Source organism: Gnatocerus cornutus, chromosome 1 (genome assembly GCF_029298725.1).
Source record: "Gnatocerus cornutus isolate USDA-ARS CGAHR chromosome 1, icGnaCorn1.1, whole genome shotgun sequence".
Taxonomy (NCBI): domain Eukaryota; kingdom Metazoa; phylum Arthropoda; class Insecta; order Coleoptera; family Tenebrionidae; genus Gnatocerus; species Gnatocerus cornutus.
In genome coordinates, this window is record NC_142233.1 from 25,783,039 (window position 1) to 25,800,102 (window position 17,064).

Here is a 17,064-nt window from a genome sequence, read left to right on the forward strand (position 1 = left end):
ATTATCCGCAATCGACTCTGAACTTTTGAAAAGAATTCAAACGATTGATAGCAGTTGCAGTAATACATTCTTGGCTATTAAAGATGGAATAAATTTAAAGACATTCCAATAGGTATAGCAACGCCTTTATGAATTAAATTTTTGATGGTATTCAGAAGTAACAGTGAGATTGATATGAAAAACAAAACTTTGAATTTTGTTAATTATCTAATGCTTTTTTACGGTAATGTTTGACGTTATGGACTTAATGTTATTAGTATATTGATTTAATGATTACCTTACTTTTCTACTAGAAATATCTAAGTTTATGCCTAAATAAATCCACATAACAGTGTTTACAATAGCTTAGCTGTAGTTCACTGATTTACAGGCTGATTGAAAGTTACTTCGCTCCATTGTCAACTTATACGTACATAATGTGGAAGGCCTAATTATTTCTAAGAAAAGAAGTTTAGAGTAATCACGTGTTAATTATTTCACTCTAAACATTTAAATACTGAGCAAGTCCCAAACAACAAAAATCCCAAAACGCGCATGATAAATTACAGTAAATAAAAAGTCATTAAGTTAATTTTTGTGGGAATAAAGCATAATTTGAGATAAGCACCTACCCAAAAATGCTAAAATAGAAAAATGTTTCACACTTATTTGGTTGTTTTACAATTAAATTACCTTTAATTTGCTGTAACATTTTTTGCCAGAGGTTTAAATAGCGCTGGGAACTCTTTATAACTGCGCTTTATGCTAAAGTGATGGTTATTTAAAAGTATCTATTTACATATATTTCGAACGTCTTTTTGCAGACATAGGTATACATATAGGTAGGTACATAATATGTATAGTATACCTACCTCTGGAGGTAAGTAATAAAATCTTAGATTGCCTTTTATGGAAATTAACATTTATCGGACTTTAATTGTGTTGTCTGCACTGTAAACAACGTTTTACATTTTATTTAAACCTGAGGTAAACAAGTATATGTAAATACCTGTAACTGCTTAATATAGTATATTTGGAAACAATTTTAATTAATAATACGCCTATTTTATTTACTGTTTTGCCTTGTAACTATTGATAATTTCAATTTCAAATTATTATCAAAAATTAAAGTAACGAATAAAATTAACAACAGAGAATTAAGTCAAATTAACAGTAGTTAGGTAACTCAACATGCACATTTGACTGGTAATTCGAAAATCACTTTCATAAATCATTTTAAATCACAAAATTGTCGGATTTATAGCCAATGTAGGAAATGCCCAATAGAGCTTTTAAAATAAAATAAATAATGTGTTGTTAAAACTAAAAACAAAAATTAAAAAATGACACGTGTTGCACCTAATCAAGGATAAGTTTACTAAAAATAACACACTTCATTTTTATTTTCGCCACTTATTAATTATTATATTCACCACATCGAACGTCACTTAAAATCCTTGGACCTAAGACACAAATAAAACTCGTTTCTTGATTATAAATAGGAACATTCATTACTATCACCCTATTATAAGAAGCAATTATGCTATCAAAAACAATTAAATTGCATTAAATAAAAACAGTTTTAATTGCATAAGCGTATAATTAAATCCATGTTTGTCATGTCCATATGCCACTATTTCGCTTTAAATAATACAGACTTTAACGCGAAAGATGCAACTTCCATTCTAATCCATCATTAAAGTCACCCGTGATTCTCTGAGATTTTCTTTCAGAATTGTGAATGTACGCGGCAAATGAAAGAGGACGTCGTTAACAATGTCCTGTTCGTGATTACTGTCAATTTTTCTTCAGATCCTCTGTATTTACCAAACAGAGTTGACTCCACGAAAACAAATTATGTAATATTGAAAAGACCGTAATTTGAAGAGTCAAGGACGTCTTGAATGTGTGTTTATGGAGACAATGAGACAAGTAATGGACGGTAATGAAACGTTTTGTCATGCAAAGACGACTGTCTAAGTTTTCCATTTTTCATCAATCATTTCTTCATCACGTGGGATTCCAACAAAGTTCGTTTTGCAATTTTACAGTTAGAAGATTGGTAATGACCGATTTTAATTCAAGCATGACTGAGCGATTTTTTTAAAACCGTAATAACCTGTTAAAAATAGAAACACAGTGCATTTTTCTGTTTTTTGAGGAGTACCTACGTGTTGCAATCGCCGGTTTTAATTAAAGAGGAAAGGATATCCGTTTTGTGTCTTTTTTGTGTGCAATACGCCGCATTCATTTATTAATGAGACGAAAGAAAGGAAATCGTTGGACTTATTTCAAATGCGTTAACAATAAACAAAAGTGTTTAAAATTGGAATGACGCTTTAAGATATGCATGTGGGAAAACGGTTAAAAGTGTTTAAAAATAGATGCAGATGACGTGGTGGCTCAAAGGAGGAGGAAACTACATGACGTAGGCTAAGAATTTATGCATTCTGAATACATAATACTCTGATTTAATCGTAGGATAATTAAACAAAATTCCATAGAGTAAAAATTGATGAAAATTGTAACATTTATTGTTGAGCAAAAGAGTTGTATGAAACAATGATTCTCACAACAATTTAAATAAAAATGGAGGCCACCAACACTAAGAATGTATGTCACAAAGTGTATCAAAACTGGAAACTTCAGCAATACCCTGAGAATTGTTAAGTTCTTACTTCTACTTTTTTTTAAATTATTACAATTAATAATTATAAATTATTATTAGATAGATAGGTATACTCCTATTTCTTTATACTTAAACTAAGTTTTTAGGCTAACATTTATAGAAGAATACCTCGAACTTCGAAATACTTAAATACTTGTTTTTTCTGGTTCTCAGATTTTTAGACTTCTCAACATTGCCTGGGCTTTTACTCTTTGTTTCCAAGCTCACAGAGAGTCATATCAACACCATTTTACATTTAAAAATCAGAATTATACGTCATATTTCCTGCAAAGAATTTACCCATTTACAAAGAACCAATTTTAGAAATCAGCAGGATATGAAAAGAATGAGTTAGGTACCTGTAGTGGAGTATCCTTGTCAATTTTGTTCAATAGATAGATGCCTCCACAAGCAAGTTTTTTACTTATCGCAAAATATCACGATAAAAAAAAGTTATAATAAAATACCTGATAATCTGCACTGAAAATAACAAAAGCAAGTTTATTATTAATGCTCCTACAATTCGATGGTGTGATTTTGACAAATGTTTTACAGTTCTTGTTTGACATTCCGCAGGAATTGCCGCCGTTTTAAGAAATCACTATAGTGTGACTCACTCTGTTACCTACAAAAAATTCTCTGTAGGAAAAATGAAGTTTAGATTTTGACGATGAAATTGTTTTACTTTCACTTTTGCCTTAGTAAAATATGTTTTTGTACCTAACTTTTATTTGAATTCAAAATGAAAAATAATCAACATTGACGTGATTAACATGATCTGAGAGATGTTACAACAGTACTGTCAACAAACATAAAACTTTAAAGTCTACTGTGTCATGACATTTTCTCGTATTTGCACTTGTATTTTTTAATCGTGTCTGAATTTTTGTTATCTCGTCTGTAATAAACAAATCTTTTACTCGTAATTTTCGGTCGTGCGATAAGTTATCTCATTGTTTTTACGTTTGACAAATTTGTTCAGTATTTAACATTACACCACTAATTTAAAATTAGAAGATAATTTCTGACTCTTTGTTATTTCACACTTACGGACGACACCTTTGTTTTGGAAAGTACTGTCATAACAATTCGAAAAATGGCATACCGACTGGGCAATAAAAAAAATATAATTTTAGACAGTTGGCAAGCAAGCAGTGTATTTCCATAAAACGATATATTTAGTAGCGACTAGCCAAACATTGCAAAAATTTTAGAATTTAAAAATGTGCCGCCACCCACAAAATTTTTTGAGGCGACAAATTTAAACAAGGTGGTCACAGATTCGCTTCGTTTTTTTAAAGTTACTACCCCCAAATTAGGTACAATTACACTTTTCAGAAGTATGTAGGTATGTATAACTACATGTTCTTAGAACATGCTTAGTTAAAAATAGCAGCGTCGTGTCATATCAAATACATTAGATCTAATCTTTCACAATTTATTACATTTCTACCAACAGATTAAAAAAGTGTAAACAACTATTTTCATAAATACACAGTTTTATCAATTGAATACGATAAATGGCACAGTACACATGTTGCCATCGAAGCGATATTATCTGCACTGATTTAATGGTTTATTAATTGCGACATCCCCGCTGATAAACAGGAGCAAACATTAGTTTTAAGACACATTTCAAAACGCATGTGTTCTCACATTTTCTCTTTCGTGATGTATGAAATTGTTTTCTTCCTTGATGTAGATAATATGCGATACATTTCCAACACCAAGTAAATCTCAACTTTTGGCCGGTTCACTGCAGAAATATTCCACGACTTATTAATTATGCGTGTTTCAACTTTTTAAATCAACTTGTTTGTATTAATTAGGTGAAATTCACGCAATCTTGGCCACATAAAGTGGCTACAATCATTGTTTCCTACCAATCATTATCATATGAGAGACTTCATTACCACTCTTTCATATTATTGCATCCGCAAGGCTAAAGAGCTTAACATTAAAAAAAAAACAACTGACATTTGGTGTAGCAAGATACATATTATCAAGAGAGTTTTTGTGACAATTCTGTGGCGAAAGGAGCGCATATTTCTTGATTGTGAACAGACACCGAGTCTGGAGAGCTTGGAATCTAACCATACCGTTTTTCTAGCCATCATCAATAAGCAATCAAGTTTCATTAAGAAAGCGTGGTGTGGGCGAAACTTGGATTTACACAACTTCCTTTCTGTGACATTTGTGGACAGAGAAAATCCTCTGAAATATTAATGGTTGCAACGGAGTGTTCAGGTGACTGAAAGTTTAAGTGATTGTCGGTACTGTAATTTGTGGGACGGCATTTACTCCAACGAAAAAGTGCGTCCATTAGTTCCAATTTCGATTTAATCAAAATCTGATAACTGCTATTTTGACTTACTTCCAAATTGTTCAATTAATCAAACTTGTGCGCCGCCAAAGATAGTCTCCGCCGTTTTTGCAAGTGCCAAGTCTGTATTAAGTCTTGCAAATGATTGACTTTTTTCGGAAGCCTTTCTACGGTTAATTTATGGTGCAGAGAGACCATTAATAAGATTCTTGTGTGGTGAGGCGCGTTGACATGTTTATTATTTATGGGCGCCAGAAAAGATAATTTCACCGTCATGAGACTAGTCAATGCACAAATTTAGGCATCAGAGCAACTATAATGGATAAAATAAGACAAATTACACGTCTTGAAAAAGCTAATCCAATGTACTTCATTTTAAAAAAACATGATAATCTTACATGTGTCAGTATGATATAAATAATGCACTCGCACGTATTCAAGGTCGTTTATAGAGAGAGAACATATAGGTTAAGTGGCTTAGTTAGGTATATTTAAATAAAAAGTAAACTATAAAACTATATTTTATTATAATAACATTGTTGAGACTTATTATTTGGTCAGTGAAATGCAGAAACAGTTATCTTGCGACCATGTAGCAAAAATAACACCGGAAATTATTTTGGTCGCTACGCCACAATATGGCGGAATTCAGTTTGTTGACCTTGAATTAACTAGAAGCGACTTTGCGGCCTATAATTATGCCACAACAAAATTCTTATTGTAGAACCAATAACAGTTTTATTAAATTAAATTGGGTGATAAGACAAAATTTACTGCAAAAGTTTATAATAGCGACTTTCATTTTAAATAATTATTATTAATGGTGCCTAAGAAGTAGTAAAAAGAACAATATAAGGTCAAACACCATGGTTAGATAAACATAAAGGTAAAAATTAAGTACCTACAATTCAAGAAGAAAAATACGATCACATTTTCACTGACCAAGATAAAATAAGACAAAACACTCGTCAGAGATGTTAACAGCTATTATTTAACGATAGATGTGTAAATCTACGACATGTGTTGTTGATTCCAGAGCTTCCTTAACATTAAATTCATTTCAACGCACTATAAAACCGATAAAAAGCTCATTTAAAGCAACAGCGGTTTAAGTACAGCTACTCAGGTCAACAGATACATTCCAATTTTTTACTGTAATAAGATATGTGCACAGCAGGTTTGAAAAGAAAATATAGTTAATTCACTATTTTATTAACACGTGTTTTGCAATTTAATTTTATTGTAAATCAGTTTGCTGATTAATGAGCGAAAATTTACACGGTATCGCCACACCTCATAGGTAAATTTTACAATATTAATGACTTTTTATTATTATTGGGTAATCCATAATAAACTCAAAGGGATCAAATTAATAAAACGCATATTGAGTTGACATTTCGAATTCTGATTATCTGTCAATTAATATTAATTTTATCTGAAACTGTCACAGAGGCGCTTTGAGATAAGCATTCAGATGATCCAAATTTCAAAAACTTTTGTACTCAGATTTAATGCTGAATTATGATTATTATTGATTAGAAAATATCTACGTATAGATTACTCTTATTATGATATACCTAGTAGGTAATCTTAGGGCCATAAAATGCCACTTCAAAATTTTGATTTAATTTTCACAATAAATTATGAAGTATAAATCTGCAAAAAGACAATAAAGTTGTGATTAATAGATAATTTTACAACAAGTTGCAAAATTGTAATATTTTACGCACTAGACAACACGTGCGTCGTGCGTAACATCCATTTTGCACGAGAAAGAAACAAGATTTTTTTTTCTTCAATCGCAGCAAAATGCAAATTTTAACGATGAATATACTTCAAGTGACTGTTTTGACAATTATTTTAAAATTTCCACTTCACATGATAGAATTTTCGCAGAGAAATTGACGCGAATATAAAATGAAATTAAATAAATATGTGAAATCTAACAAAAGTCGATAAATCATCTAGATGAGAGTACGAAACGATTGCTTACTTAATTTGATCACTTTAGCACTTGGGTTTAAAAGAATGTCATTTCACAAATAAAATGACAACCACAAGATTTATTAAAATATTCCCAAAAATAATAAGCGTACTTTGTTCCTAAGGTTTGTCCGCATTCGTTTTGAGTGCTTTAATAGACCGTTTCCGCATTTAATGCGTTAACGTTGCAACATTGGAAATGTTTGTAAAAAAATCGGATTGATTAGGCAAATTAAAGAAAAGCATAAAAAGCTTGTTTTATCAAATGAAAAGCAGTCTTTTGTTCACTAATGTTTTAGAAACAACAAATGTTTGGATAATAGTTAAGCTTACGAAAGTCTAGTTTTTAAGAATTGAAGAAATTCTTGTATCCTCACATAAAAAAAACTAATTCCATTCCAACTGCTTTACAGATTTTTAAAAAATCTAAAAAATTTCGGTGGAATCTTGATTTAAATGTATACCTACCACTTATTTTTTAGTGCAGTCAAGTTAAACAGAAGTATGTAGGTGTGTAGGTGAAATTGATACCTTTTATAAATACAAAATTTACGATCTACAAGTAACATTATACCTAAACTTAATATCAAAATATTGCAGATTAACGTGATTAAACTAACACGTGCTCATTCTGTTACTATTTGTCCGTTTTACCATAATAATCCTAAATCATAGCCACTCTACTCTAACACTCTAATACAATTCAGAAAATAGAACATGTCCGGTCTACACTTAGCATTTCACTTAAAATTTGACACTAGCATAATAAGACAAGCTAATAAATTCTTTCTAAATCGGTAGTGGCATGTAGTAGACAGACATAAGTGTTACAGTTTATTAAGAACCCATTTGACTTCTTCTCGTTTCTCGGTAAAGGAACCATTTTTCTTCATTGTACCACAACAAACGTTGGAATGAACATTCCGATTCTCTGTTTTACGTCGTAAAAGCAAGTGCGCAAAAACTACTCGCTTTCTGAAAAAATCCAATTGCGTAATTCCGATCGTACTCGTTTTGCGGTGAAGAAGTCCATGGGCGTCGGGTTAAATGACATCGAATGTCCTAGCACTCGCAAACTGGGTTCAGCACGTGAACAGTTACTCAAACAGATACCTGTTCGCTCGCTTCAAGAAGGTGAGATTGTTGGGAATGCTATTGAATTTTTACAAGCATGAACGCCGTTCCCTCGACTTTCATTTCGCAGTTTTTCGTTGGAGACTAAATCGGGGAAATACATAATTTATGAACAGAGGCATTGTCGAGAATGCTACAATGTGATATTTATAGTTTGGCATAAATTTGTATATTTTTCGGGGTTGGTGGTAGCGTGAGAGTTCCGGAGCCCGGGGGCACGCTTCCGGTTAGATTATCATTCGATTTCAATAATTATCTCAATTGGAAAGTCGAAGGAAAATTGGAGAATAGCGGTGAAGTCACGCTGAACCGACCACAGTGTGGCAAAGGCAAAAACGAATATGTCGAAACGGAAAGGTAGTGGAAGCACGTATTTTTCTTTGTCGATAGTGACGTATTTTTTTAGTGACCTTTGTGTTTGAAAAAAGCCACCAAACTGGTTAAAGTAATTATTTAGCCAAGGTGCTTCAAGTAACTCATTAGTTAATCGCAGAAGGGAACATGCATGGTGCGCAATTAAATAAATTATAAACTAATCGACGAAAACACTAAAATAAAAGGGTACAAGAGTTCGTACAAGAAACACTCATAATTAGTCATTAATTGTATAGTTATCCCTCCGAAGTTAGAACCTGGGTTGCTCGCCTAATTTCACGTTAGACTTCCTTTTTTTCAACATGGATTTACGCTCAGCAGCGTGCATCTAACGACTGCGTATTAACATTTTCGAGCATTTTCGGCTAATTAAATTCCGATTTTGAATTATGGACGTTTGGGCCACATCCTGCCATCGATAAGTCCATCATTATTCAAAATCGATGTCTAATTAACTCTCTGACTACTAATGCTTCCTTTGAAAAAATGCTCCCAAGACAGTTACGAATTAATAAATTATTTAACGGAGAACCGGTTCCCAAATTTAATTGAAAGTTGAAGAGCACAACGTAGATTCATTTCGAAAATAGAACCGTTTGTTGAATGCGTCCTTAGATCAAATTATTTTTTACAAATCGTTTTATTGTTAATAATAGCAAAACTAGTTCTTTGCTTGTCCTTGGATTGCATTATTCGAATGACTTCATTATTTGGTTTAGCGCTTGAGGTCGAAAATGCAATTATCGTCTATTAAAATGGCCGACGAATTCTCCCGTCAGCGAACATGGTTCTATACTTTTTATTAGATGAAATACAACGGTATTTTTTAAACTAAGTAAAAAAACGTGTAAGTTTGCGTCACAACTGCGCAAGCCAGTTGGATAAGTCGAAGTTTTCTAATAATTAATGTTTGATTTAATGATTATTACTTTAAGTTGAACGGTGAAGTCAGGTTTGCTATGGTTGGTATAAAAGTCACAGAGGTCTGTGCAGGAAGCAATCAGGAACTTGTTTCGATTTTTGCGAAAAATATAGAATAATAATAAAAGGAATCCATTTATTTGTGTGTTGGAACAATATATGAATTTTTCTCAGTTGATATACTCAACGCAACAGAATTTTTGTAGATAAAACCTGTGGCAAATAAATAAAAAAAGGTTGTTTACCATCAGGCAATTTCCGCTACTTGTGGTAATTTCCTTACACAATAATAAATGACCAACCCAGGAAAAGAATTTATAATTATTTCAAGTGGAAACGTACGAAGCTTGTGCTGTGACCAAAATTTGGAGCCTCAACTTCCTTTATACTCGTACGTAAGCTGTCAAAAGTAAATTTAGTGTTTTCCCAATTTTTTTAAATTGTAAACTCATGAATTGAATACACTTTTCATGACACAATATGAATTTAAAGTTTGAAACAAACAGCCAAAACTGTTTTATTGTGTCTACAAAATAACACTTTAACCAAAAAACACCATCGCCAAGGTTCGCCATTCGTATGCAAATTTATGCTCATTTTAGACAATGTACTGTAATTATCAAAACCTAAGTCGCTTTACTACTGCAAATTAATGGAAGTCGCAGACTTGTGTAAAAAACACAAAAGTTCGGTCAAAAATAAAAAAAATTAAGTTTTTCTTATGTAAATTTCTCTTCGAATTATTTATTAACTGTCATTGAGAAATGAACATTGCGGTACTAATAACACCGGACACTTTATAAAGTTGGCATTTATGGAGGCAACGAGACAAAATCTCCTTTCATATCGGCAAAATCAGATCAATATCTGCTTCCATTTTTGCACATTTAGGTATTTATTTCTTTTTCACTCATCACCGCAAACATCAATTTGCATATCCCCATCATCAAACCTGTCTTGCGCCACTGCTACCACTCATTATAAAAATGACAAGTCAAACGAGCCTCCATAAAAGTTGTGACACGGATTTTAGGCGTGATGGGGTCAATATACTGCGTGTTTTTCAAACAATGCGTCGCTTTTGCAATAACACTTTCTCCCATTTTCGACAAAATCCCGAAAATTCTCGTTTCTGGAAAATGTTTCTGCGGTCATTGTCACTAAACGCTCCACGCCCTACAGGTGCTTGAATTGCGTAAACACGAATCGTTAGACGTAAATCAAAAGGAAAGACGTAATTAGAAAGCTCCAGGCTTTCGGATTTGGGTTTTTCGGACTTTTATAGTTTAATTTCGACTGGGGACATCTGAAATTTATGACTGTGCCAGTTGGAACCAATCGAAGTTATGATTGGTATATTGCTTCCTTTATTTAATTAAATTTAATTAATTTGTGAGGACTTGTACAGCTTCATTATTGCTGTGGGAAAAGTACTAATTGTAAAAAAATACTTCGCTTAGTACTTCGATAGCTTGATTTACTTTCATTAGAAAGTCCTAAAACTGATACGGAAACTAGGGAAAAATTGCAAGAATTTGATTAACGTGTATCGTAATCTACAGTCTTGTTCGAACGTAGAAAATGTTTTAAATCGGTTTTTCGAAATTTTGTAAATGTCATTCATGTATTTTATTTGCAGAGTCATGACAAATATAATAAATCACATTGGGTGTGGATCATTACTCAGATTAGAAACACCTAATTTGCAAGTCTTTTCGTGGTTTACAGTTTTAACATAAACGTCTTATCAATCACTAACATGAATTTAAGTGAGTCAATGGCTTATCAGTGAATTCACAATTTCTGTAGTACCTTCACCGCGATAAAATTCGTTATCTGGCGTGACTTGAAATGAAGATGTCTGTTATCACGTCCAAATGTTCAAGTGCCGTTGCAAACCTTGATTTATTTTATCCACAATTTATAGTCTCAAAACCTATAAAATTAGCTTTTTGTGGACTTATCCAGAACCTTCGGACAGTAATAAAATTTTCCCATTCCACGAAAAGTGAAAGTAATAATACTCGAAAAAGATCACATAAATTACATTTTACGACACAAAATAAAATAGGATCAAGTTTTAAATTTCTTTTTATACAAATTTATAACATCCTAAACTTAAAACTGTATTTTTGTTGTGCAAAGAGAACTTTAGTGCTTGCTGAGGGGCAAGCAATTATTTTCGCAAAAAACTCATTTTTGCGAAAGCTGTGATGGACAAGTTGACCTAAAATCAAGTTGGTAATTAATAAGAGCCCCCAAACATTGCTTTAAGGCTTTAATTTACTAATATTAATGTTTAAGTCAAATTTAGAGAAAGTTTGCCGGAATGCAATCTCACAACTTGAGCAGAGATTTTGACAAACAAAAATTAGCTACATATAGAAATGTTACACGTAACTTCCATTGCATTTAAAGAATTGTGGACAAGAACGAACAACTCAACATTCATCAAATATGTTTGGCGAAATTACTGAACCTTATCAAAACACATAAACTCGTAGTAAAACCAATTTATTATTCTGCTGGGTAGTAAATTACTAAACGACAGTTACGTATATCCTTGTCATTTACAAAGTCAAATAATTTCTTAGAACCATTAAAATTGTCTAGGGCTATTAACATTACCTAATTTTTCATCAATTTAAACAAACCAACTTTGGTTATTAAAATAATTAAGTAACTTATTTTAGAAACCTAAAAATACAAACATGTAAGATAATTATTAAATTAAACATAAAAAATGACATAAAAGTAAGCTTGCAAAAACAAAAAATAAAATGTGGCCTAATTTTTCCAACTATGAAAAGGTTTTTTTAAGTTAAAATTCTTGAACTATCTCTAAAACCTATAAAAGTAAATGCAGATAGGGCACGACCTCCCCACAGAAAAAAATTAAACAACACAATTACGATAAAACTTTGATTGGTACAACGTTCGTTTGCGGCCTCCAAATTCGCTGCGGATTAATTCATTATTTTTACTTCTGTATCTACTTTATGCTATCATTCCGTTCTTTATTACCCGTAATAAACATTTTTCATGTTTTTACAAAGCAGAAGCTCAAACCACTTTTTTCAGTTCTATTCTTCATTAATTAGTTTTTGGGCTATTTGTTACATTGTGCTGACTTTTCAACATTCAATTGTGTTTGTATTCAAAGATGATTCAACAATTGTGTTTTGTTACAAATGGGTTTTCCATTCATCTCGTGTGGACGATTACATAACGAATTATGCGTGCAGAAATTCAGAAACCGAAAATGCAGTATTTTAAATTTATGAATGAATTCGATATTTTTATTGCAGAGTCAGCTGATTACCAAGATGATAAACAATAATTACGTAGAACTCATTATTTGGCAATTAATTAAAAGTTGTTCGTATAATTAAGTGAAGAGGGCCTTCAAGGTTTACAAAAATATTGCATTTTAAGAAATTAGCGAATGACTATGATATTAAGCAAATTGTTAATGTCTTGTATACCTACATACTTAAGAAGGCCTACAAGGACACGAGAATTTTAATTACACGATCACATCTCATTTCTTGTACTTTTACTTGCAAGATAAAATTTCTTGAATCGTAACAAACTGAATGTCTGTTTACGTTCTATATCATTTGTTTTATGCAAGAAGTGTTACCTTTTATCTCAAACTTACTTTCTTAAATTGTTTATGAGTACAGTTTTACTGTTTTTATTTTTTATACTTTCAGTTCTCACAAACTCGAACAATATTTTCACATAGTTAAAATGTCATTGTATTTTTAGTGTAAATTATGCCACCCATTCTTTTAAAGCAATATTTGTTATAATTAGAAGATATTTTTTAATTTTCAAAATTCATTCAGCTCTGTATAATTTTGCTGCTAACGGAATGTAAAATAAATATGAGTATAAAATAAGCGTAATAAGAAATAATGCGTTTTGTTTTGTTTACAATTCGGCTGTCCCAAGCAAAAACACAATATCTGCTTAAGAGAAATGACTGATTTAAAACGCTTTTACAAATGATTTAAACTCTACTTTTGTCTATTATCTCAAGATTTTTAAATGACAAAAAGATAAATGACAAGTGTAATAATAATAAAATACAATTCTTTACGTATAAAAAATAGCATTTTTGCCTTATTCCTATCAGGTTTCGGCAACTAAAATCGTGATAAGTAATAAATCTTTGCTGCTTTGGGTCATAAATACTATTAATAAATACAAATTTATGTTTTGTCCTGTTTATCGTCATTATCAATCACTATTACTTAATACAATAATATATATTTTCACTGCTATTATTATTATCTAGAAAGATTATGTGGAATTGAACAAAAATTAAATATAATAGATAACTATACATACACCGAACACGCATTTTAGATTTTTTTGTTAAAAATTATTTATTAAGATATTGTGCGCAATAACAAATAAATATTTACCTATCTATCTATAGAGTATAAAAAATATCTGATACATATATCTATAGGTACAAATTTTGAAAATAATAAAACTGTTACGGAATTATGTCTTTGTGTTAATTCTTGATATGTTCCACAAAGAGGTAATACTTCCCAGGAGAAAAAAACATTTTCAAAAATGCAGGCTAAGCTATACATAAGCCGTAAATACATAATATAATTCATAACTGCTATTTGGTTAATTGGTCATAAAATACGATTAATATTCTTAGAAAGGTCAGTCATAAACTACATCAAGTATAATTACTTGTAGCAAATAAATAAAATTAGTAGGAGGGAATAAATTTTCATTCTTTACAAAAATACCATCAAAAATAAAAAACTTGATTCAACCTCTACACAGGCTTTGGAATTTTAAATATGTTGGTAGACTTGCAATGTAATCTTGTACATTCAAAATGCAAAACAAAGATTTTTAGTCCCTGTGGTAATTCTCAATTGGTATCATAATTGTTTAACAATTATCTAGCTTTTAAACTCACCTCCTTAACATTAAAATTTATTGGATTGCAAATTAAAGAAGTGATATTATAGTCGGAATTTTGTAACTTTGGTTTAACCCCGCCCACATGGACAAATGACGATTTGAATTAGTCGAATCAAGGAATGACTAGCCTCCTTTACCCAACATAATCAAAAATTTGACAACTCCAGTGTCACACGTGTCAAGAAGATTTGCAGTTTTGTGGGAATTCAATTAATCGTGAAACCTTCATCGATTTTGATCGTGTTTCGTCATCTAATGTTTGGATATTTCTACCTCGGCTTCTCGCAAATATCAACGAACTATCAAAATGTTGCAGAGTAAATCAAACTTTCAGCTAAAATTCAATTGGCCCAAAAGGTAGGCGGAGTTAAACCAAAGTTATAAAATTCTGACTATAATTTTTTTTGCAAAACTTCATTGTAATCTATACTTTGACAATAAATTAAACATTTAACTTATATTTATCTAATATTTTTCACCAGAAAACGTTGGCGTCTTTTTCTTGCTTGTAATTTATGTAATTTGTAACCTTTCTTTCTAACGTTGTCAATTTTGATAGCCTAAATGTTTCAGTTCAAACTTTTCGGTAGGTACTTTCGACTTGGCCCTATGTTATTCCGTTCTGTTACAAAAAGACTATTCTTATTTTATTTAATTTAGATACTACAGATAAACTTGTCAATAGGTACTAAACGTTCAGTAATGACACTGGCAATAATGCATAGACTACACAAAAATTAGAAAAGCCTGAAAAATGATGTCTTAAAAGTCATATCACCGACTGTAGGTTTCACATACTTAACATCGTGATGTAAATTTTTCCGCGACTTACGACACACCCTGTATACAGGATGTAACCAACGCACTTCCTTGGTAATATGCAGGAAAAAAGCCAAGTAGAAGTAAAATGAAGTTGGAAAGTGTACCAAATAACAATGTATCAATAAATTCAATTACTCCTATCAATTTTAAAATTTGACTTTTTTTTGGTTTAAAATTGATTACATATTGCCAAATATTGTTCCTCAAAATATATTTGTTGTGTTTTCTGGTTTAATTTTTTTAAAACTAAATTAATAATATTGTGGATTTTTAAGATCTTGTTTATTTAGGAAAATTTAAAAGGTTCTTATTCTGAGAAAGTGGCAAAATTTGTTTGCAAGAAAAATTCTACACATCAAATGTCACCCATTTAGTAAATGTATTAAATATGTAATATTATATAAAAGAATAGCATTGAAAGCACCTCTAAAATTTGATTTTTAATACTTAGAATGTTTTTCCTGTGTTTTAAGTTATATAATATCAAAAAGTTTTCAAAATTATAAAAGATATGATTGTCTTGGTTGCCTCATTGTTAAAAAAAATACGATAACTTTGTTAAAAGTGATGGTGCTATTTATTACGGACTTGTGGCCACTAAAATTCCCACTACGTTTAAATTTTATTGAATCTATTGCGCAAAGAAACCGATGGAAATCGCCTATCAATTTCCATAACAAATCCGCAAAAATTACGCAACTGGCAACTTTTCGGCATTCAGCGACAGAAACTGTTCTGTGTTCTTCCACGAGGATGAAGCCGGCCCGGATATGGGAAAGTTCTCATGAAAACCTTTTGTTGTAAGGAACGCGAGTTATCCGAAAATCTCCGCGATTGTAGATTTCAAATAGAAATTACCTTATTCTGGACGACGTCCACGATGACATAGATGAGAAGGACAATCTCCTGTTCGTCGGAGCCCATGAGGGAGCCCTGGAGGCCCGCGGTGGCCACGTACAGGACGCAAACATGATGGGGCCCAATCATATTAAGGCCTTTAATGCTCATTGGTAAAGGTCGATCAACATCAACAATAACACATCATGCTGGCCGTGCATTATAAACAACTGCCCGACATGTTGCCACGTGACACCTGTTGGATTTTACGAAAATTAACCGAATTTCGTTGAAAACGGCAATTTGAAGCGGCTTATCGAAGCTAAAGCCAATCTTATCTTTTATCACAGACACGAGAAAGGTGTGCAACATTCGCCTAACCTAACGCATTTGACTTGAAATATCACAAGAACTGTTGACTTTTGAGTATTTTTGGGCGTCACTGACACTACACACGGCACAATCAACAGGTAGCCGACACGACATCCATTTTCCGCCGTCGATTGTTTCGATCAAACAAACGAACGTTCACAGCCTTCTACGCAATCGACGAGTTTAACGTAAACTTTGGGAGTTTCGAGTGATTTTGTCTTGCAGGTAACTCGTAGCCTCAATTTTCCCGTGTACGTATGAAGGGGCCGCGTAGAGACTGGTTCTACCTGAGCCGTGCACCAATCGCGGAGAAGGGTATGTACAGTCTAACGCAAGGTAAATGGATTCGAACCGCATATTCTATGGTTATATAATTAGATAACTTTGTACGGTCGCCGCATGTTCCTTACACATTTTCTTTGTACCTATTTCTTCTTGAAAAGGACAAAGATTGCAAAGAGACGTGCGGAGGCGGAAGAAGGAACCACCAAGATTCCTGGATTTTGTCCAGGTGATGGCTGACATATGGTGAGTGAATAGGTGCGACCATCATGGTACATAACCTAAATCCTTCGCGAAAAACACTACACTTTGCACAAAATCGAACATTTTGACGTCGGGGCGGTGGGTACTACTTCCTAATGGAAATTTTTAAAGTTGACAGCCATCCTCGCGTTATTGATAACTCAGT

General features: G+C 32.2%; 1 protein-coding gene across 2 annotated transcripts in view; it reads right to left on the minus strand.

The window, feature by feature from the left end:
- Positions 1-16,707, minus strand: part of fus (epithelial splicing regulatory protein fusilli) — a 38,291-nt gene extending 21,584 nt beyond the window's left edge. Inside the window, exon 1 of one of the 2 annotated variants that reach the window (XM_088050147.1) lies at positions 16,023-16,699. In XM_088050147.1, coding sequence (XP_087906273.1) covers positions 16,023-16,172 — 150 coding nt within the window. In that variant the 5' untranslated portion in view covers positions 16,173-16,699. Of the gene's footprint in view, positions 1-16,022 lie in introns of both variants that reach the window. The other variant, XM_088050146.1, reaches the window with a different exon arrangement.
- Positions 16,708-17,064: the final 357 nt, after the last annotated feature.